The 23,947-nt window shown below is 38.5% G+C and overlaps 1 protein-coding gene across 6 annotated transcripts in view; it reads left to right on the forward strand.

Moving 5' to 3' along the window:
* The window catches only part of TSC22D1 (TSC22 domain family member 1), a 132,944-nt gene extending 110,002 nt beyond the window's left edge, over positions 1 to 22,942 (forward strand). For 4 of the 6 annotated variants that reach the window (XM_058548205.1, XM_058548212.1, XM_058548211.1 and 1 more), the window contains 2 exons: positions 21,106 to 21,157; positions 22,323 to 22,942. In XM_058548205.1, coding sequence (XP_058404188.1) covers positions 21,106 to 21,157; positions 22,323 to 22,580 — 310 coding nt within the window. In that variant the 3' untranslated portion in view covers positions 22,581 to 22,942. Of the gene's footprint in view, positions 1 to 20,029; positions 20,056 to 20,347; positions 20,700 to 21,105; positions 21,158 to 22,322 lie in introns of those variants that run through there. The other 2 variants (XM_058548217.1, XM_058548215.1) reach the window with 2 other exon arrangements.
* The last annotated feature ends 1,005 nt before the right edge of the window (positions 22,943 to 23,947 follow it).

Consider the following 23,947-nt stretch of genomic DNA (forward strand, 5'->3'; position numbering starts at 1 on the left):
AAAAGAAGCAACTTCTGCAGGATTTGGCAATTTCCATTTAAGGTCTTCTTATGGTGTAGATAGTGCTTTTGCTTTCATTGTGAGAAAGGTTGTTCCTGTTGTTGTTGTTTTTTTTCCCCCTGCTATTTGCTCTTCAATCTATACACTCAACAATCTTTCCATTTCTTCTATTTCTTTAGAACTTGTTCTTACTGACTTCACAGCACTTGAAGTTCCTCTGGCCATAGATGTTTCTTTTATTTTCCTGTTATCTTTGACGGTCCACAGCGTGGATTCCTTTATGCCTGTTGTTCTGGAGATATCACATGATCTCTCGTTTCTTTCAAAACGCCCTGTTTTAGCTTCTCCTGAATGCTTTAAAGCTTTTCTTTTGCATGCGCTGCTTGGTGTTTTTGAACCAGGGCGATTAGACATGTTTGGGATGTTGAATGAGTGCTTTCTTACATAAAAAAGTTAACATTTGCAAGAGAAGAACAAATGTAATCTTATAGGATAACAAACGTGGTGAACTGATGTAGCTGGTATATGTTCAAGATGTATGTGTGTTTGTGTTTTTCTATGGGGCTTGGTTCACCTGGCTACAGTTTCCTGTATTCACCTAGTATTTCTTGAAGACATAAGCATAAACAAAATGTGAAATGTGAATTATGCTCAAATTGTTCTCTAATGTATACATTGTGTTGGGACAAATTTGCGTTTTCCAAACAAGCTTTATAACAGAACAGATTGTACTTGATGGGCTCTTTTAATTTAAAAAAGTATAATCTGTAGTTCTAGGAAATTTTCTTGGATTATTTTATGATGCTTTCCTCTGTTCCATATTCTCTGTTCTGTGTCCTGAACTTCTGTCATTCAGATATTGGCCCTTCTAAACTGCTGTTCTTTCTTTTCTTTTCTATTTTTCCCTCTTTGGTATTTTGTTGTAGTTCTGATATATTTCTTTAACTTTAATTTCCATTCATTCTAGTGAATTTTTACTTGTGCTCTAATAATATCAATTTTTCAGTTTTCAATCCAAGAGCTCTTTTCGGGGTTCTATTGTTGTGCTCTTTCTCTCCCTCCTTCTAGTATTTTAACCATGTGATCTGTTAGGATCTTTAAAGTTTCTTCATTTCCCTACGCTGTCTCTGTTTCCTCCAGGTTCCTTTTTTCTGAGTGTTGGTTATATTAGGGGATGGTTAGTCCTTGCTCAGTTATTCAGTCGTGTAAGATTGGGGTGGGGATAAGGGTCTGTGTTGATACAGACTCTCATGTCTCCTGCACCATGCACTTTGAGAAGCATGTGGTTTAAAAGTATAGGGTTCTTCAGTGTGTATCAACTGTCTTCTGGACTTTACTGCTTGCTTAGGTTTCAGCTTGATGAATTACCATCTTTTTTTCCAGTCCCCAAAGCTGATGAAATTGATGTCTCTCCTATTTACTCTATCCTTGTGTGTTTAAAACTAGATTCTCTCTCTCTTTCGTGGTTTGTAGGAAGAAACAAAGATAGATGAGTGTGTTCAATCCACTATATTTAGTCAGAAGTAGCTTTAAACTTCTTTGTAGCAGAAGAAAGTGAATTTCCTGTGAGATTCTCATGGCTTCATGAAACTTTCCAAACCAAAACTCAGAAAAGAGCTGTCATTGCATATCTAGTGCTTGAACTTTGTAGGGCAGATGATTCTACAGAAGGACATCACTTGTTTATTCTTCCACACAGGAAAAGATTTTGAGTTTTTATTGGAAGGTAAAAAGCACTCCAAAATAATCTTTGAAGAGACTAGTTTAGGAGAATACAAGGTGGTATGTAATCCCTACTGCTGTATTGCTGTTAAACGCACTGCAGTGCTTCTTAAATGCACTGTGACTCATAATTCTGATTTCGGGAAATGTTCTTCTCCACCCAAAGAAAAGAGGAGTCTTTCGGAATACCAACATACCAAAGCAAGGGTGATCTCTTGCTTCATATATTGCTTACTGCATGTTCCTGTGATGCTTCATGATGGCTTGACTTTGTTGGGACTCTTGAATATCAGATGAGCAATTTCTTCTCCTATTCTTTCTATTTGAAAAGCTCTTTCATGACTTAATTCCTTCATTTCTTTCAGGTCTTTACTCAAAATTCACTTTCTCAGGGAGGCCTTCCTTGATGATTTTATTGGAAATTTTACCCTTTCTAATACTGTATATCCCTCCACTCTTTAACTTGTCTCCTCAGTACTGTCACTGTCTCACATGCTATGTATTTGCTTGTTTGTCTTGTTTACTTTTTTAACCCCCACTTGAATGTAGGTTCCAAGAGGGCAAGGATTTTGTTCACTACTGAATCTCCAGTGCTTGGCACAGAACAGGTGCTCAATATAAATTTTTTTGAATTTTCATCACTTTTTCAGCTATTTCAATATTCCAGTGATAACCAGTCTTTCAAGAAACTGAGAATTACTGAAATGTGATGGCATCTGTTATGTTGAGATTGCAGAAATATTTTTTGCTTTTCATAGTGGTGATGAGTATGGCCTTGATCGAGTCACATAACTCCTTTGTGCCTCAGTTTCCTCATCTATATAAATGAGGATAGTAATGGTACCTAGATGAGAGAGTTGTTGAGGGGATTGAATGAGTTAATATATGTAAGGGGCTTAGAATAGGGACCGGCAAATAATAAATGTAATTATGTGTGTGCTGCTATTATTAACATTGTGATTATCATTACTGTTCGTTTTCCTTCATTCAGTAACACTATATTGAGCACTTACCACATACTAGGCTCTGATCTAGGTGCTTGGAACACACTGGTAAATAAGACAGTAAACACCCCCCCCCCAGGGGGGTTAAACATAGTAACTAAATAGATGGGATGACTTTTAACACATCCGGTTGGGGAAGAGTTGCCCTTGGTGCGGGTTTGGGGGAGCAGGGAGGAGCATGCAGGGGTTTCAGTGGTAGTGGTCAGGTTCTCAGTTTGGGGATGAGTTTGTGCATGTTTGTTCTACTCTTATGCTTCATAACTTACATATATATTACATATATTTTGTGTGCTTTAAATACTTCATTAAAAAAAATCTTTTATTGTCCCAAGCGTAATGCAGTGTTAAAACAGGTTAATTCTTTATTTAACTAGTTATCCTGATTAATTAAGAATCTTGATTTTTTAAAATCCCTTACTATATCCTAATTGGTCCTCGCCTCCTCCATTTACTAAAGGCATAGTTGTTCATAATTCTTTTTTTACTCACAATATGTATTTGAAATATTCAATTTTATGTAATTTGTGCAGAATTATCTTAACTTGGGGTAATAGATGATAAGACATATGTCTTGTAACTGATACCATTGTAATGGCTTTTGCAAAAAATCCTGTTTTATTCAAAATAATATGATTGAATTTTTAAATATATGTAGTATTCAGGGCTGGCCCGGTGGCGCAAGTGGTTGAGTGCACTTACTCCACTGCAGCGGCCTGGGGTTCGCTGGTTCGGATCCCGGGCGCATACCAATCCACTGCTTGTCGAGCCATGCTGTAGCAGCATCCCATATAAAGTAGAGGAAGATGGGCACAGATGTTAGCTCAGGGCCAGTCTTCCTCAGAAAAAAGAGGAGGATTGGTATCAGATGTTGGTTCAGGGTTGATCTTCCTCACCAAAAAAAATATATATATATATGTATATATATATGTAGTATTTAATTTGTGTAATGGAATGAGGAATTTAATTTTTCTACATTAGACTAAATTGGGTGAATCATTTTGTGTTTTAACTTTACCTTTAAACCAATTACAAAACTGTTAAAATTAAAGGATATTCATTTGAGATTTTTTTTCATTAGAAACACATGTCTAATAGTCTGATAAATCAGTATATTTAGGATATAAGTTGTCCCAATATGTATAACCATAATGCCTATAGGTAACATTTACTATTTTAAGGACAGGCATCAGTTTTTTACTAAATGAATTGAATTGTGCATTTCTGAGGTGTCTAGAAACAGCCCACTTTGGTTCTGTTTGGTACTTGAGTCATGCTCTAAACTAGAGTCAATTGACTTGAGTTTGGATCTTGGCTCTGTTATTTATTTAAGCATTATGTTACCTTGGGCAAGTTGGCCACTCTAAGGCTCAGTTTTCTTTTCTTTAATTAAACGAAGAAAATAAGGGTACCTACTACCTCAGAGTTGTTGTAAGGATTAAATAAGGAAATGCATGTATAACCAGTTTATTGAGAAGTCTTTATTTTGGGGGGGTATGAATATGCAGCAGTTTTATTTTTCTAATAATTGCTACCAACTTTGCTCTTTGGAAACCCCTCTTTTTTGTGATATAATGGGGCTGCTTCACAATATCTCACTTAAGTTCTATAACTTTTTAATTACTTTTGGTTACTTAAACAGGCTCATTTTGCTTCTTAAGACTTAGTTCTATTATTTAATAACTTTGTTTCGTATTTGCTTCAAAGCTTTCCTCTTCTGGCAACTCAAGCTAAGCTTGTGTCTCCAGCAGTGTGGAAGAGAGATGGGAAGTCTTGATCTGTTCCCCTATCTATCTGCTCCCTTCTCCCTTCCTTGAACGACTCCCTTGATGTGGAGCTGAGATATCAGGAGAGAGAAAATACAGAAGTGTCCTTAGCTCAGAGCTTGCAGTGCTTTCCTTAGTCAGCCATAATGGCTGTTATGTTTGTGATTTGTGTGGACGTGTGGTAGCCCCAACAGGCCCCACAGGTAAGAGGCTACTTCCTGTGTAGCACACGTAGTTCTTGCCAGACCCTTCCAGGACATGGCCTCATCTTCCAGTTGACCCTCAGCTGGTGGTTTTATGCTGCATTCTTCTGGATCCTCTCCATAACTATTTACTGAGGTGTCTCAACTCACCGGGGAGAATAAACATGTGATGGTTTGGTTTTATTTCTTCTAATAAGTGCTACTAATTGTCCTGTTGAATCTCCCTTTCACACTGGTAGCAGGCTTCCTTATCAGCATGTCAACCCATTTCCATCATTTTCCAGTAAATTTTGGTTATTTAAACAGTCACGGTGTTTTAAAACTCAGTTCTTCTCATGTTGAGCCTGGACTTTCATGTCAGGTTCAAAGCTCTCTTCTCTGCCCATTCGCAACCCTAAAAGTAAAAACAAACAAACAAACAAAACTTAGTCTGGATCCTGGCACCTTGGGGGCAGGATATTGTTGGGCTCTCACGTGCTTCCCCTTCTCTTCTCAGTAAGTAGTGCACTAGCATTGGGTGGGTAGGAAGAACAGAGAGGCAGAAGTCTCTGTGTGTCAGCTGCTGCAGTATCTCACGTCTGTGTGTTGGTTGTAGCTGCTTTTCTGTCTGTCTCTGTCTGACTGACCGTTGGCTCTTTCTGTGAGGCCGCCATTCACATGTGGGCTCTCGCATAGGACACACTTGGTGGTTGTTTGGAGAACCCTTGGCACTGGAGATTGACCTGATCTCTTTATTCCCCACCCCCTCCATAGTCAAATCACCTTCATCCTCTTGCTTCTTGATTTCCTAATCCAGTACGCTACTCTCCCAGATAAAGTTCTTACTAAAGGGCTCAAGCCTAGCTACCTTCTGTGGTGTCCACTAGAGCCAAGGAAAACTCAGGGGTCTTTGCCATGCTGAATGGCTGCCCCAATGGCATGCGACCTCTCAGCTCCACCATCTCTTTCCCTTATACATTCCTGAGGTCATCTCACCATTCCCACAGCTATTTACTGTTACCTAACAACGTACAAATATTTTTCTCAAGCCACATCTCTCCTAAGTTCCAAAACCATATTTTCCACTGCCTAGGGTGTCCTATCAGTGTCATTTCCCAGAACCAGTTCCTCTCCCTAACTGCAGTGTCATCCTGGTGAGCGGCATCACCTTCCAGCCATTCACTTAATCCAGAAGCCTGGGAGTATTCCTGCCTCCCTTACCTCACACAAGCCAGTCCTGTCAGTTCAATCTCCCAGATATCCTTTGAATTTATCCCCCCTTTCTCTCTGTCTCCTTTACCCTCCTTGGTTCTGGCCCTCACTGTCTCCTTCCTTTTACTCCAAGTCCCATCTCCTTTAGTCTTGAACATTGTGGTCTGGGTGACCTTGCTAAAACACAAAACCCATTACATCACTTGCCTGCTTAAAACCCTTTTATGTGGACCCCTGTTGCCCTCAGACTAAAGTCTAGTCTCCATCACAGGGCCTATGAGACCCCAGCCTGTGTTCAACCATTTTTCCTTCTCTCTACACCTCCCACCACTAACCCCCAACTTCCTACTCCCTAGCCACACTCAACTACTGGTAAGTGTCTGAACTCAGCATGCCGCTTCATGCTGGTTTTGCCTGGCCAGTCCCTTTTCATGGTGTGGTCTCATGCTCTTTGTGCTTTGTAGTCCGACTGGACAACTCCTACTTGTTTTCAAGGCCCAGAGGCAGAGTCTTCTGCTCTTGGAAACGTCCCCTGGCTTCTTTCTGCTAACCAACATTCTTTTTATATACCCAAATGATACAGATATCACATGTCTTCCTCTCCCCCACCCTCTGCCACTGCCCCGGGGTGACTGAAAGCAAGGACTGTGTCTTGTTCATCTTGATAATTTTAGTGCTAATCCTGAAGTTCCTGGCCTTTCATGGGTGCTCAGTGTTGAATAAATATGAATAAGTGAATGAAGGAATGCCTGAAGAGCTAATCTATAGAAAAGTTTTTTATTCTAGTTTGTATCCTTCTAGCTAAGATGTATTACAGTGACCATTTCTTTTACTGTAGTTGGCAGCAAGTTTAAATACTAAAAAGTGACCCTAATGATCATTGTAAATTTATATTTCCCACTCCATTGACCTTAGTAACCCACTCAGTACTTTATTATTTTCAGTATGTCATCTTCTTACTCATACTTAATTGTGAATTACAAAGAACATAGCAATGTCAGAATCACAGTCTGGGTAAGAGTGGGAAGGAGATCCCAGGTGATGACCAGTAAGAGTCAAGATCTGTGGGGACTGTACTGGGAAGCCACAGAGGTTCTCAGAGTGATCTCTGGTGAAGGCGATTTTCTCCTCTTATTCCTGGCCACAGCGTTGGGGACACAGCCTGCTTTCCTTCTTTATGAGTGAGCATCATTCTCTCTGGTCCACTTGGATTCCCTTTGGCCCTTCTCCTCACAGCTCTTGAGGACTCTCCAAGGAACCACCAGAGCTTATGAAAGCATGGTTTGAAAATCTGGCTTAGCCACGTTCACAGAGTAATGTGCCTGTCAGCGGTCTGTCTGTGTGTCTGTGGTGAGGCTCCTTCACCACCAGGACCTCCTTCCAGTGGCTGTAAAGCACCTTCTCAGACTGGAACTTGCTGGCACTGGGACTGATCTGAGTGCGCATCAGCCTCTCCAGCATCATAATCTCATAACACGAAGCTCTAGAGGGCCAGCTTTCACCAAGAGCTCAACACCTCTACTCAGGACAAGGCCTAGAAACCCTGCAGCCAGGCTGCCTGGCTCCTACGCAGCATGGGTCTCTGAGGGCTTTGGTCTCCACACAGACTCCCAGCTCGTATCTTCATCTGTAAAATGGGCCGCTTTTGATGATTACTAACTTTCCATTAAGATCAAGAGGAGGGATCTCTACTTTATGATCTCTCTCCTCTTCCAGCTCTAATATTCCTTAGTTTAGATCCATAGATGTGGATCTGGAATTCCTGGTCTCCATGTCTAGAGGAATTAGAAATTGGTTCTGTGCCCCATCGTAATTAATCAGATAAGCCCTGGACAAAACATGCAATATCTTTGAGCTTCCGTTTCGAAACCTACAGAATACGCAAGTTAGAACTACATGATTTCTAAGGTCCATGCAGCTCTAAAATTCTGAATAGATCAATTAAAGAAACTTTCAGGCCCCACTGAAGTCACAGAGCTGGAGTCCAGAGAGAAGATAATATGGAAATGTGTCCCTTGATCAAAGCAGAAGGTTTTTATTAAACACTCACTGTGCCCGTAGCACACACCGAGTTAGTTATCTTTTCCAGTTTGTTAATCTTTTCCAGTTAGTCTGTACTGCATTAGAAGTTGAGTAGCTGTATAATACTCTTGAATTTATCTTCACCTTTGTGAATAACTCTGTTGAGTTGAGCTTCCTCTGATTGTTTTAGGATCACCCAAGGACCAACTCTAATGATCCTCACAGGTTCTGTATGCATAGAACAATGGTTAGTCTAGATCCTACTGGCTTTTCTTTCTATATTGCTTATCATTGTTGTCTTCTGGAATTTAACATGAAAAATTAGCTTAAAGTAGCTAGTTACTTTTAAAAAGTAAAAGAAGAGCTTGAAGCATCCATTTTCCATAGCTATGCAAAAGTAAAATAGAAATAGTAGTCATTTTTGGTAGGAGACTTGCATGAGATTCTTGAAGTAGAAAATCACAATCAGGACAAATTGCTCTTCTTCAGCTGTTTTGTATAGAATACCATTTGGCTTCTAGATCTGTGATGCCCTTTTTGCCCGTGGCTCCTGATTTTCATAATCTACCACTGTTAAGCACAAGTCGTAATTTATAAAGAAATTTGGCTTTGAGAAGCTTATTATTTTCATGAAGATAAAATAAAAGAAAGGAATGTTAACTATTTGAATCCTATTGCTTAAAGGCATTGAGTGTTTTTAGCATATGGGCATTTTTTTGGAATTAGTAGTTATGTTAAATAAGGCAAAGAAATAGAGGCATGTACAGACAGATATGGGAGAACAAGAAATTGTTTCTAGAATTGTAACAATGATTTAAAACTAATCGTAAATGTTTAGAGGAAAATATACAGAAAAATATTTACAGAGAGCCTTATGCAATATATATATGTATAATTAAATAAAAGTTTATATTTAAATTTCATTTCATTAGGGTTTTTGAAATTCTCACACTAAGCAAGCATTTATTTGTTGTCTTTTAACATTAATATGGGATTTAGGGAACCTGTACTATCAATACAGCTGAGTGAGTTCTCTGGCAGGTTAATCACCAACAAACTCTACAGCTTTAAGAACAAAGCAAAATTATAGTTTAAAATTCAAACCCAGTAATACATGTCATATGATTATAGAGCAATTAGTTATAAAATAGGCATTTTTAGGTCACTTCAATGAAAGTATTCAAGTCTTTGTATTATAACTTTTTTAATAGCTTTTTTTTTCTTTGCTTTTACTTTAAATATTTTAAATCAAAATAATACATGTACAGGTAGCTAAAGTAGTCAAATTCATAGAAACAGAAAGTAGAATGGTGGTCACTGGGGCTGGGAGGAAGGGACAAAAAGGAGCTGTTTAATGGGTATAGTTTCAGAGTTGCAAGATGAAGAAGTTCTGGAGATCTGTTTTACAATATGAATATACTTTGTGATTAAGTTGGTAAATTTTAGGTTATATGATTTTTACCACAATAAAAAAAACCGTGCATATATAAAGATCAAATAGAGCTAATAGAAAAAAATATTAGTAGTAGTTTTTTTTTTTTCCTCCCCAGTCTGCTGCCTAGAGGCAGGCACTTATTTTCTTTCACTTTTTTAAAAGTATAATTTACATGCAGTAAAGTTTCTCCTTTTTGGTATACAGTTCTACAAGTTTTGACAAACACAAACAGTGGTTGTACCGTCACCACAATCAAGATATGAAAGATCTATCACCCACCAAAACCTCCCCTCTCTTACCTAAGACTTTGACAAGTTCTGATCTGTTTTCTGTCCCTATAGTTTTGCCTTTTCTAGAATGTCATATAAGTGGAATCATACAGTTTGCAACCTTTTGAGCCTGGTTTCTTTTACTTACCATAATATATCTGAGATTCATTCATGTTGCTAGGTGTATCAGTTCATTTCTTTTTATTGCTGAGTAGTATTCCATTGTATAGAGGTATCACGGTTTATCTTTTCTCCAGTTGAGTGACATTTGGATTGCCTCCGTTTTTGAGTGATTATGATAAAGCCACTCAGAACATTCATGTCCAGATTTTTATGAGAATATAATTTTCATTCCACTTAATAACTTGTCTTGGGATTATTGGGTTTTATGGAAAGTGTCTAACTTTACAAGCAACTGCTAAACTGTTTTGCAAAGTGGTTTTACCATTTACATTCCCACCATCAATATATGAGCATTCCAGTTGCTCTGCAGTCTTGTCAACAGTTACTATTTTTAGGTTTAATTTTTTTATTTTGTTTTAGCCATTGTGATAGGTATGTATCATAGATACATAGATAACGTAGTGGTATCTCATTATGGTTTTAGTTTGCATTTCTGTAATGATTAATGATGTTTGGCATTTTTCCACGTGCTTATTTACCATCTATATATCTTTTTGGATAAAGTGTCTTTTGCCTATTTTTTTTTATTGGGTTGTTTGTTTTCTTGCTATTGAGTTTTGAAAGTTCTTTATATATTCTGGATATATATATATCCTTTATCAGATATGTGACTTGCAATATTTAATTCCAGTCTATAGTTTATCTTTTCATTCTTACAACATCTTTCAGGAAACAAAAATTCTTCATTTTGATAAAGTCCAGTTTATTGAATTTTTCTTTTATAGATTGTTGCTTTTGGTATCGTATCTAAGAACTCTTTGCCTAATCCAAGGTCCCGAAGATTTTTCCCATTTTTCTTACAGAATTTTTATGGTTTGGGATTTTACATTGAGGTCTATGATCCATTTTAAGTTAATATTTCATGTGGTGAGAGGAATGGGTCAAGTTGAGTTTGTTTTTGTTTTGTATGTGTCTATCCATTTGTTCTAGCGCTACTTGTTGAAAAGACTATCTTTCTGCATTGAATCACCTTTATGTCTTTGTTGAAAATCAATTTGCTATATATGTGTGGATTTATTTCTGACCTCTCTGTTCTGTTCCATTGCTCTGTACATCTGTCCTTTTACCAATACCAGACTATTTTGATGAGAGTGGCTTTACAGAGAGTCTTGAGATCAGGTAGTACAAGTCCTTCACCTTTGTTTTTTTAAAATTGTTTTGGTTATTCCAGTTCCTTTGCCTTTACATATAAATTTTAGAATCACTTTGTCATTTTCTATGAAAAGTCTTGCTGGGATTTTGATTGGGATTACGTTGGATCTATACATTAGTTGATAGTAGGGGAAATCGACTAACAATTGAGTCTTTCAATCAACGAATACGGTAATATCTCACCATTTATTTGGTTCTCTTTGATTTCTTTCATCAGTGTTTTATGGTTTTCAGCATACAGATCTTGTACATATTTTGTTAGATTATACCTATTTCAGGTATTTTTATGAAGTTGTAAATGGAACTTTTTAAAATTTTAATTTTTAATTGTTCATGCTAATATATAGAAATACAATTGATTTTTCTATATCAAACTTACATTCTGTGACCTTGATAAACATGCTTCTTGTTAGTTCTAGTAGTTTATTTGTGGATTCTTTGGGATTTTCTACATAAACAATCATATTTTCTGTGAATAGAGATAGTTTTAGTTTTTTCTTTCAAATCTGGATGCCTTTTCTTTCTTCCTTCCTCCCTCCCTCCCTTCCTTCCTTTTTTCTTTCTCCCTCCTACTGCCTGGCTGTTACCTCCATCCAGTATGATATTGAATAGAAGTGCTGAGTGTCCATTCTTGCCTTGTTTCCAATCTTAAGGGGAACACATTCATTCTTTTACCATGAAGTATGATGTCAGCCAAATGAATTTTGTACATGCCTTTTATCAGGTTGAGGAAATTCCCTTCAATTCCTATTTTGCCAAAAGGTTTTATCATGAATGGATGTTGAATTTTGTCAAATCGCTTTTTCTGCATCTCTTGAGATGATCCTATAATTTGTCGTCTTTAGTCTGTTGATAGGGTGAATCACATTGATAGATTTTTCAACTGTTTACCTTGCATCCTCAGGATAAATGCCATTTGGTAAGCATGTATTTATTACTCTTTTTATATATACAGTAGTTGGATTCAATTTGCTAAAATTTTGTTAAGAATTTTTGCATCTATGTTCATTAGGGCTAATGGTTTGTAGTTTTCTTTTTAGTTTTTTCTTTTATAATGTCTTTGTCTTATTTTAGTATTAGGGAAATGCTAGCCTCATAGAATGAGTTGGGAAGGTTTTCTTCTCTTCAATTTTCTGGAAAAGTTTGTGTAGAATTGGTATTATTTCTTCCTTAAATGTTTAGTAAGATTCACCAGTGTATCCATCTGGGCCTGAGGTTTTGGTGTAGGAAGATTTTAAACTACAAAATTTTTAAATAGATATAGGGCTATTTAAATTATCTATTTCTCCTCCAGTGAGTTTTAGTAGTTTGTGTCTTTCTAGGAATTTTTTCATTTCTTCTAAATTGTTAAATTTATTAAAATAAATTTGATATGCCATGTTTTTATTTTTATTCAGTTCAAAATACTTTCTGATTTCCCTTTTGATTACTTATTTGACCCATGCATTATTTAGATGTTATTTTATTTACAAATATTTAGAGATTTTCCAGATAACTTTTTGTAATTGATTTCTAATTTAATTCCATTGTGCTCAGAGAATATACTTTGTATGATCTGAATTCTTTTACATTTATTGAGACAATTTATGGCTCAGAATATGATCTATCTTGGTAAAAATTCCATGTGTGGTAAAAATTCCAATTCAATTCCATTGAAAAGAATGTGTATCCTGCTGTTAATGGATGGAATGTTCTACAAAAACCAATTAGGTCGAGTGGTTGACAGTGTTATTCAAGTGTTCTATGTCCTTATTTTCTGCTTACTTTTTCTTTCAATTATTGTGAGAAGATTGTTGAAAACTCCAATTTATTTGTAGATTTTTCTATTTCGCCTTGTAATTCAGTTTTTGCTTCATGTATTTTGAAGCTCTGTATGTATGTTTATCAGCCTATAAACATTTAGGATTTTTATGACTTTTTGATCAATTGACCGTTTATTCGTTATGTAGTGATTTTTGCTCTGCAGTCCACTTTGTATGAATAATATAGCCCCTTCAGCATTTTGATTATTGTTAACATAGAATATCTTCTTTATTCTCTTATTTACCTATTTGTGCCTTTATATTTAAAATATATTTATTATAGGCAGCATATAGTTGTGTCTTGCTTTTTTTATCCAGTCTGACAATCTCTACCTTTTAACTAAGGTGCTTAATTGAGACCCTTAAATTTAATGTGATTATTGCTATAGTTGTTTTAAATCTACTATCTTATTTATTTTTTATTCTGTTCTTTATTCCCCTTTTCCTCTTATGCTACCTTCTTTTAGATTGTGTATTTTCTTATGATTCCATTTTATCTCGTGTATTGGCTTATTAGCTATGACCCTTTGCATTGTTATTTCTGTTGTTGTTTTAGAGTTTGTAGTATACATCTTTACCTTATCATGGTCTACTTTTGAGTAACATAAGAACTTTACAGCAGTTACCTTCCTTCCTCCTCGTGGCCTGCGTTCTATTTTCATCATACATTTTACTTCTACATATGTTATAACCCTGCCTCCTCCCATACATTGTTATTATTTTTGCTTTAAATAGTCAGTTATCTTTCAAAAGAGATTTAAATAGTTAGGGAAAAAATTTTGTATTTAACCACGTAATGACCATTTCTGGTGCTGTTCATTCTTTTCTGTAGATCTCGATTTCCATTTGGTGTCATTTTCCTTCTGCCTGAAGGACTTACTTTTTTTTTTTTTTTAGTGAGGAAGATCAGCCCTGAGCTAACATCCATGCTAATCCTCCTCTTTGCTGAGGAAGACCAGCTCTGAGCTAACATCTATTGCCAATCCTCCTCCTTTTTTTTTTTTGCCCCAAAGCCCCAGCAGATAGTTGTATGTCATAGCTTCACATCCTTCTAGTTGCTGTATGTGGGACGCGGCCTCAGCATGGCCGGACAAGTGGTGCGTCAGTGCGCGCCTGGGATCCAAACCCGGGCCGCCAGTAGCGGAGCGCGCGCATTTAACTGCGAAGCCACAGGGCCGGTCCTGAAGGACTTACTTTAAAATTTCTTATAGGGCAGGTCTTCCAGCTTTTGTATGTCTGAAAAAGAATGAATTCTGTCTTCATTTTTGACAGATACTTTCGCTGGACGTAGAATTGTAGGTTGACAGGATTTTTTTCTTTCAGCACTTTAAAGATGTTGCTGCACTGCCTTCTGTCTAGCATTATTTCCCGCCAGAAGTCGGCTATCATTCTTATCTTTGCTGCTCTGTGTATAACCTAGTTCTTTTCTCTGGAGGCTTTTAAAATTTTCTCTTTATCACTGATTTTAAACGATTTGATTATGATACACCTTGTAGTTTCCTTCACAATTCTCCTGCTTGAGGTTTGTTTGGCTTCTTAGATCTGTAGATTTATTGGTTTGATAAAATTTCGAGAAAATTGCCATTATTTCTGCAAATATTTTTCCTCTCTTTTCCTCTTCTCTTCTTTAGGGACTTCACTAAAGATATATTTGGTTGCTTGAAATTGCCTTATAGTTCAGTGTTGCTTGCTTCTTTTCTTATTTTGTTCTTTTTTTTGTTTTTTTTTCTCTCTGTTTTATTTTGGATAGTTTCTGTTGCTAATAGATCACTAATATTTCTTCTGCCCCGTCTCATCTGCTGTTAATCCCATGCAGTGTATTTTTCTTCTCAAACATTTTTTTTTTCATCTCCAAATATCTAATTTGGGTTTTCTTTATACCTTCCATGCCTCAACTTCATATGCTAATGATTTCATCTACCTTCTTGACCATATAAAATACAGGTATAATAGTTGTTTAAGTGTCCTTGTCTACAAATTATATCATCTTTGTCATATCTGGGTCATTTTGATTGATTGATTTTTCTCTTTATTATGAGTCATATTTCCCTGCTTGTTTGTATGCCTGGTACTTTTCATTGGATGCCAGACATTGTGAATTATTGGATGCTAACTGTATTTTATTTAATATCCTTGAACTTTGTTTTGGGACAAAATTAAGTTACTTGGAAACAGTTTGATCTTTTCAAGCCTTCCTTTTAAACATGGTTTACCCAAGCCCAAAACACCCTTCAGTCTAGAACTAATTTTTCCCCACTTCTTTGGCAGCATCCTTCTGAACATCTGGTGGCCTGTGATTACAAGGTGTTTTTACTCAGAGTCGTGGAAACACCAGCTATTCCTGACCCTGTGTAGTTTCCAAAAATTGTTCTGCCTGCTTCTTTTGTGGCTGTTTCCCTCGGGTCATCTCCTCGCCCCACGTGCTTAGAAGTGCTCAGCTTAGCCTGGGAACAGAGGAACCCTCTGCAGATCCCACTCTCTCTCTTTCACTTTAAAATGTTTTTTTAATCAAAGCAACACCTGTACACACCTAAAGATCAAATAGAGTGAGTAGGAAAAAAGATATTAGCAGTCCCCTTTTTTCAGTCCCCCTGTCTATTCCTCAGAGGCAGCCACTTTTAATTTTTATGTTTTCTCATATCTGGCTATACATGTCTATGTAATATGTTTATACTGTTATTTCTTGCTTTTTCAATTTTAGGTATTTTATAATCAACCTGTAGTAGATTAGGATTTTGCACTTTTAAACCATTCTTATCACACATTTTTTTCTTCCCACCACCTTCCCAGTAAAGTTAACCTTTTTCTCTCACTGAGGAAGATTCGCCCTGAGGTAACATCTGTGCCAGTCTTCCTCTTTTCGCTTAAGGAAGATTCGCCCTGAGCTAACATCTATACCAGTCTTCCTCTATTTTGTATGTGGGCGGCTGCCGACGAGTGGTGTAGGTCCACGCCTGGAAACTGAACCTGGGCCACCAAAGCAGAGCATGCCGAACTTAACCACTAGGCCATGGGGCCGGCCCCCATAAAGTTAACTTTTTAAAGTTAAACCAATAAAAATTTTAAAATTAATGTAGTCCTGTAAATTTTATTTATAAGCATACCATTTTTTTCTTGCTTTTGTTTTCTGAAAACCATCTTTGAACTTATCTAATTGCTCCATTAGACCTGTCATATACCTGTCTATAGCACCCCTGCCTCTTGCAGATGCTCAGATGTGTTAGATCATGTCTCTGTTTGTTCCTACTGAAGCTCTTCCTCTCAAAGGCTGCCATCTTCCTACACCATTACACACTAGTTGCTGCTTAGGCTTGCTTGGCAGCTGTCATTCTGAGATTCCCTTCCTTCTCTCCCTGGTTCATGTTTCCCATGACTTCTTTTTTCTTTTGGAATATACAATATTTCTTTTTTTTTTTTTATTTTATGGTGGTAAGAACACTTAACTTGAGATCCACCCTCTTAACAAAGTTTTAAGCATACAACACAATATTGTTGTCTACAGGAACAAGATTGTACAGCAGATCTCTAGAACGTATTCATCTTGCTTAACCCTTTTTCTTGATTTGCTCCTCCATTTTGGTGTCTGAAATGTCTGAAATGGTTTTTATTCTACCTTTACACTTTTTTTTTTTTTGTGTGTGAGGAAGATCACCCCTGAGCTAACATCTGTTGCCAGTCCTCTTTTTGCTGAGGAAGATTGGCCCTGGGCTAACACCCGTGTGCATCTTCCTCTACTTTATATGGGACGCCGCCACAGCATGGCTTGACAAGCGGTGTGGCGGTGCGTGCCCAGGATCCGAACCAGCAAACCCTGGGCCTCCACAGCGGAGCACGCGCACTTAACCACTACGCCACCGGGCTGGCCCCTCTATCTTTATACTTAAATGATGATTTGGCCAAATGAAAAACCTTTTTCTCTCAGAATTTTAAAGATAATTTCTCCATTGTTTTCTTTCAGCCAGCAAAACCATTCTGATACTAATTGCTGTGTTTGTAACTTATGATTTCTGTTTGGAAGCTTTTAGGATTTTCTCTGTCCCAAGTGATCTTTAGTTTCATGATTTTTGCTTTGGTGTAGGGCTTTTTTCATTTATTGTGGTCGCATTTGGTCATCTCATTTAATCTGGAGACTTGTGCCCTTCAGTTCTGGAAAAATCCTTAAATTAATTTATTTCCTTCCCTCTGTCCTATGTTTTTGGGATTCATCCTGTTTTGATGTTAAGACCTCCTGGATTCATCTTTTTAGTGTCTTAGAGTTTATTTCTCAATTCCGTCTCTTTTTCTTTTGTTCTACTTTTTGGAAGATTTCCTCAACTTGATTTTCCAACTTTTCTGTGGTGATCAAGGAAATTTAAAATGTGGTTGAATTTTCTTGTTTTGATTTCTTTGGAATTGCTTCTTTTTCTGACAGTGGATGGGACCCAACACTAAAACATTATTTGTTGTTTATCTGTAATTCACCTTTAACTTGGAGTCCTGTAGTTTCATTTGCTAAACCTGGTAACTCTGCTCCCAAGGCCTAGTGAGAGGCAACTAGGAAGGGGGAAGGACCTGGCTGTCCCTCAACAACAGTGATTTGGTCAGGCACAGGGTGATATGCTGTAGCCTCTTCCCTGGCAGTCACTTTAGATTTGCAAGGAGTTTGGACAGAGGGAGAAATAGGAAGTCCTATTTGAGTGGTAGATCTCCAACTGTACCTGTATTGGCCAAGTCAGATCAAGTTTGGAAGAAAAGCAGGTGTTACTGAATTAGAGACACGGGCCCTGCCCCTGCTCTTCTTCTCATATCCTGGCATTCATGCTACTGATATGCAACGGTGATTGAATTGGAATCCAGGTAAAAAGGCTCTTAGGCAAAACAAAACAGAAAAACAACAACAAAAAACACCCCAGTCTCAAATGTCCAGCCTGTTTGCTATGATCCAGGTTCCCACTGGACTGAGGCCTGATCTCTGCCCAGTGCCTCAAGACAGCTGTTATCATCCACACCTTTAGGGGGTCTCTCCTGGAGGCACAGTAGTGTTTTCCCTGTCCTATTAGCTAGTCTTTGTTGAGCTCTGACTAGGTACTAGACTCACAGATGTTCTGTCTGGCAAAGAGAAGAATCTTTGAGAGTAATTCTAGCCATTTGTGCCTAAGACATTTCTGACCCATGGGTTTTCCTCCATGGAGCTTTCCTCCAATTCCTTTGCCTTCTTTTTCAAATTATCTTTTTTAAGTTTTCATATACAAATCTAGTTTTAAAGAAATCTAGCACATTTATATGAAAGATATGAAAAGAAATGGATTTCTAATCGGTTTTTTGTTCTATATTCTTTGGCCCTGCAAATTCTCCAGAAATATATACACGAATGTTCAAGGATGTATGTACCAGGGTGTTTTTTGCAATTTTATTTAATTTAAAAGGTATGACCATAATGTCCCTCTGTAGGGATACGGGTTAAACAGACTGTGGTTGCTTATATTCACTTCTCTAGCTTAATACAGTGGATGATCAGTTGAAGTGAATGAAATGGAAACATAACCAATTTCTTTCTTTCTGTGTTCAAGACCATCATGAATAAAATTTAGTTAATTCAGTAATCTTAAAATTCAGCTGAGAATTTCAAATTTATTTCTTTATATGACCTTAGAGTTTTGTTTTTTTAAACTCTTCTTTACAGTTTAAGATGATGCTTTCTTTAATAACTTTTCTTGTGTAGTTAGTTAAATATGTAAATTGACTTAATTACACAGTTTTAGTGACTAACTTTATCTTTCAAAATATAGAAACTATTATGTAGTAAATAATTCTGCCTAACGTTCACAGACATAGGAACCATATGCTTGCTTCCCAAATTATTATGATTTTTAAGCTTCTACTTACTTTGTTTCTTTTTACTGAAAATGAGTGGCTTCTTCAAATAAATTTCTATGAGATAAGTTTAAGTTTTGTAAATTATAAATATCCTAATAAATTTTCTTTGTTATTCAAAAGCAAAGCCTTAAAATTTGGAGAATAATATGGACCTTATAATAAAAAAGAATGTTATTGCTTTATAAGTTAGTCACACTTTGGTTTTTAACTCAAAAGAGAATTTCCCTTTTCATCATCTACCACGTTCACTAATTTTGTTCCTAATCACTTTGGACAATTTCTGAAACCAAATGCTCCCTGCCAGCATTGGGTCCACTTAAAACAATGTCTGAAAGGCTCCAATGGCAATTAAAATTTCCTGAATTAAAAGATGCTGCTTGAGGGAGAATACTTATTTGAGAAAAGACAAGATTGTGTGTGTGTGTATGTATGTGTGTAAATAGAATATATACATATATATGTTCGTTCTGTGGTCAGATTTTATGTTGGAATTATTTGTGATGATACAACTTGCTTATGGATTAGGGAAATCGCCCTTATTATTTGTAGGTTTTGTCTGTTTCTGGTTTTATAGGATTATGCCATTAGAGGGCAGTATTGTAGAGGTTAAATTTGCCTTCTTAAATGTACTGAATTGCACACTTTATAATCTAAAATAAGCAAATTTAAGGCCTTAGATTTTTAGTATATTAAATTATAGCCTCAATTGATGTATCCTTGCAAATATTTTAAATTAGCAGAGGAAATTATGTAACGGGTTAAGCTATTTTACACCCAGAGCTCTTGATTTTAGTTTGGAGAAGGGAATTATTTGTTTAGTGTGGCCATAAGAGTGAAATACATACTTTACAATATTTCAGTCTTTCTGATATAAGAAAACTCATGGGATTGAGACTTATAGGGATTGCCACTTAACTTCCAAAAACTTGCCTTAAGCGACTTACTGAAAATAAATCTACGTAGGCTTCAACCTGTGGATTGACTTTTCTTGCTATAAATGGAAGAAGAGGGAAGATGCGATTTTAAGGTTTATGGCTCTGGGGACATTTTGGGAAGATCCACTTGATTTCATCTGGTGGACTCCTTTTTACCTTAATATATATATGCCTAGCAATGAATATGTAGTTTTTTTGTTTTGTTTCTACAATTAATAAATTCATGGAAAGGCAGTATTTCTCAAAAAGCAAATGTTACTTTTCTCTCTAAAACTCACTAGCTTTTTTAAAAAAGTATTATTACAGTATGGTTATTATCTTTATAAATAAAATCGCCTATAAAATCCTCCCATTACTGCTGCCTATAAGAACTAGATAATTGAAATCCAGACACTCGAGCTCCTCGGTGGGACTGGGCATGCCCAGTAGCTCAGACGGTTCTGGTTGCAAATAGGAAGCTCTCAGCGTGGCAGCCGCGGGGACAGGCAGCTCCAGGGACGGGGTCTGACTCCTTAAACGTAAGCACGTGCGGGGCCCCAATCGTATTTTTCAGGGACCCTTGACGTCTTCTGCTGAAGCAGTAGTCCGGCTTTCCGAGGCTGTTGAAGGCGGCTCCGTACCCCAGCCCCTCTGAGTGCGGCCTGGGCCAACCCACCCGAAGAGCGGGATCGGGAGGCTGGGGGTGGGGAGGAAGGCGGGGAAGCGGGAGGAGGGCGGGGAAGGGAGAAGGGGGCGGTTCCAATAGTGTGCTGGCCAATCAGCGCGGCTCTTCCCTGCCTATATTTTGCACCGAGTCCCGAGTCTTGCTTTAGAGCTTAGTGGAACCCGGTTGCCGACCTGGGAGTCTTTTTCGTACAGCAGTGGGATCCGCATCTTTCCGGAATCGCCAAGCCTCAGAAGCCAGGTTTCTTTAAATTAGGGCTGCTGTTTTCTGTTTCTCTCTGAGCTGCAGAAAGCTAGAAGGTTTTTATCTAGCACAAACAAGACTGCTGTTATTCCCTCTTTTTTTCTGCGAGGGTGTTTTTGGCTGCAATTGCATGAAATCCCAATGGTGTAGACCAGTGGCGATGGATCTAGGAGTTTACCAACTGAGACATTTTTCAATTTCCTTCTTGTCATCCTTGCTGGGGACTGAAAACGCCTCTGTGAGACTTGACAATAGGTAAATGTCGGCTGGGACAGTTTCTTTAAATTTACTCGTGAGATACTTGTAGTAATGCAGGTGAAAGATAGCCAGGCGAATTCCTTTGTCCATTGCTGAGAGACTACGGTGACATGGATGTTGCTTTTCGAAATATTGAGAATAGCCTTCTTTTCGCAGGTCTGGCCAAAGAATAGGCTTTTACCACATTATGTAATTTAGCCCTTTGTGGCTCACTAAAATAGGGAAACGTCTGGATATTCGTTAGTAAGAATGGCTGGTGTCTTCTGGAGGGTAATATATTACATAGCGTTAAAGAATATTCAAAAAATGATGCTAGTAACATCGCAGAATTGGGAAATCCTTTTTTTGTCTTGGATGTTTAAGATAAATTTCATTTATCGATTCCCTCCCCCCTCTTTTCCAGCTCTTCTGGTGCAAGTGTGGTAGCTATTGACAACAAAATCGAGCAAGCTATGGTATGTACTGATTAAAAATCATTTGTACTAAATGTGGGCACGGAACAGAAAGCGCGATGTCTTAGGATGGAACCAGTGCATCCATAGTTAAGATGATGGTTGCTCTTCCTACGTTGAGAAATGCCGGCACTGTCTCCACTCTGCCAGCATGAAGCCACATATCACGGCTGCTATGGAGAAAGAAGGGGCCCTGAGGGTATTAAATGTTCTTTTTTCCCCCGGACCCATTTCATATAACGTCGGGGTTTTTGCAGAGGTGTCCCTTTTTCCTGGGGAATTGCTAGGGAAGCGCTGGCCCTGCTTGTCCTTCGGTTGTGGGCACATCGCTAGCGATGTGGCTTGCCTAGGAATCCTAAGGTTTACTAGGGCACCGGTGGGCGGGAGGAGGGCCCCAGAAGTGGGATCTCGGGGCAAGGCTCTTTAGACCGTGCACAAACGGATCCCCAGTGATGTGGGCGACTGCACAAGGAAGAAGAATCGGAGAAAAGTTTTGTCTTCTCAGCCTGCGCCTGGATTTCTCCTATTTTTTATTTCCGCCTTGGCCGTTCTTTGTTATTGGAGCAGCGCCTGTGGCTCTTCTCACGGGATTCTCTGCCCACTGTTGCTAGGCAAACTCTGAACCTTTAATTCGGAGCTATAAATAACTCGAGCTCCCATTGGCTGCGACGTCTGCCCAGGTTTCTGTGATGTCAGCTTAATCGGGAAATGGGGGCGGTCGGGGTGGAGGGAGGAAAATGCGGCAACACGCTCTGTAGGAACTGGCTGCAGCCGGTGCTGAGGGAGGCGGTCCGGCGGGCGGAGGGAGGGACTTGGGGGCGGGGAAGCGGCTGAGTTCCTGCGGGCGGGCCTGGACATCCCGGCGGCCAGCCTCCGGGCCGGAGACCCAGAGCCCCAGTGTGTTTTCCCATCTGGAATAGGAAACCTGACCGTATGCATTCCTGGCTCACAGCTGCAAAGAAAGCATAGACTTTTAAAAAGCTTGATTACTTATACGTTACACTTAAGTACTGTACAGTGTGGGTTGTATTCAGCAGATTTCCCCAAGTGCCTTTAAATGAACTCTAAAGGCAAGATATGTAAATAGGAAACCCATGTAAAATAATGCTTTAGAGATTCAGAGTCCTGGGAAATAGTAAGTTAACATTTTTATTTCTCTTCCTTTCAGGATCTGGTGAAAAGCCATTTGATGTATGCTGTTAGAGAGGAAGTGGAGGTCCTCAAAGAGCAAATCAAAGAACTAATAGAGAAAAATTCCCAGTTGGAGCAGGAAAACAATCTGCTGAAGACACTGGCCAGTCCTGAGCAGCTTGCCCAGTTTCAGGCCCAGCTGCAGACTGGCTCCCCCCCTGCCACCACACAGTCACAGGGGACCACACAGCCCCCGGCCCAGCCAGCGTCCCAGGGCTCAGGACCAACTGCATAGCCTCCTGTGCGCCTGCAGAACTGGCTGCTGCTGTCTGAACTGAACAGACCAGAGAAGATGTACTGGGGGGATTCGCCTCCACAGTCACCCATTTCATTGCTCGCTGCAAAAGAGACGTGAGACTGACATGCCATTATCTCTTTTTTCCAGTATTAAACTCTCATAGGCTTTTGGCTTGAAGAAATTTCTTAGTTGGGTGAATTAAAGGTTAGTCACAGAATTAGCATGGATGTACTGGGACCTTGTGCAGCTTGCCAGACATGTGAGAAATGGTTTAATTCACGCTGAGGAGCTGTGTGCCTTTCCATGTCCTCCCTGCTCCCCACCTCCCCTTCTAGGCGTTCTCTCCTGCTTGCACTTAGCGTGCACTTAGCGTGCTACCTGGGGTTACGAAGCAGTGGAGCTCCACTGGACTTTCCTCTCTCCTCTCCTCCCCCAGGAGGACCTTGAAAAGGAGGTAGAAGTAAAGACTGATACATAGTCTCACCTAAAATGAGGGGAAACAGTTCATTGTACAAGTTGACGACTGTCACCAAAATCCATAAAAAACTAGTACTGTGCCTCTTTCTGAAACAATGGATGACACACTATTAGAGTGACTAAATGGTGACAGGTAGCTGGGACCTAGGCTATCTTACTAGGAAGGTTGTTTTGTTTATTGTATATTTGTGTATGTAGTGTAACTTTTGTACCATAGAGGACTGTAACTACTATTTAGGTTGTACAGATTGAAATTTAGATGTTTCATCGGCTGTCTGAAGAGGTGTGGATTGTCTTTTATATAGAGATCTACATAAAAAATGATACATGAAGAAAACCACACCTAAAGAAATTTTAAGAATTTGGCGCAGTTAGTCACTTTGTGTAATCTGAAATCCTCTAGCTGCTGAGTATCTTGAAGTAAATCCCTGTTCACTGAAGTCCTTTGATTGAGCTGGTTGAATACTTTGAAAATGATCAGTTCTAGCTAATGAAATGAGTTTCCCAGTAGGGGTTTCTGCATAGTACCTGTATAGTAGTTATATGCATATGTTTCTGTGCATGTTCTCTACACAGTTGTAAGGTGTCACTGTATTTAACTGTTGCACTTGTCAACTTTCAATAAAGCATATAAAATGTTGATAAACAAGTGTTTTCATATTGCAGTGTTAACATAATTGCAGTCATTTCCACAAGTATTTCCAGGTAAATTTAAAACAATTTGACTAATAAAATCCTGAAGGGGGTGAAAAGGTTGGACAAAGTAGACATGCTAGTGGTTTGACTGTGGAAGTAAAAGACATTGCAAAGAATCATAGACATTGCATTATTTCAGCCTGGAAGGGAAGAGAGACATAGTGAAGGAGACAAGAGCTTAGTTCTTCAGA

Source organism: Diceros bicornis, chromosome 9, assembly GCF_020826845.1.
Source record: "Diceros bicornis minor isolate mBicDic1 chromosome 9, mDicBic1.mat.cur, whole genome shotgun sequence".
In the NCBI taxonomy this organism is placed as follows: domain Eukaryota; kingdom Metazoa; phylum Chordata; class Mammalia; order Perissodactyla; family Rhinocerotidae; genus Diceros; species Diceros bicornis.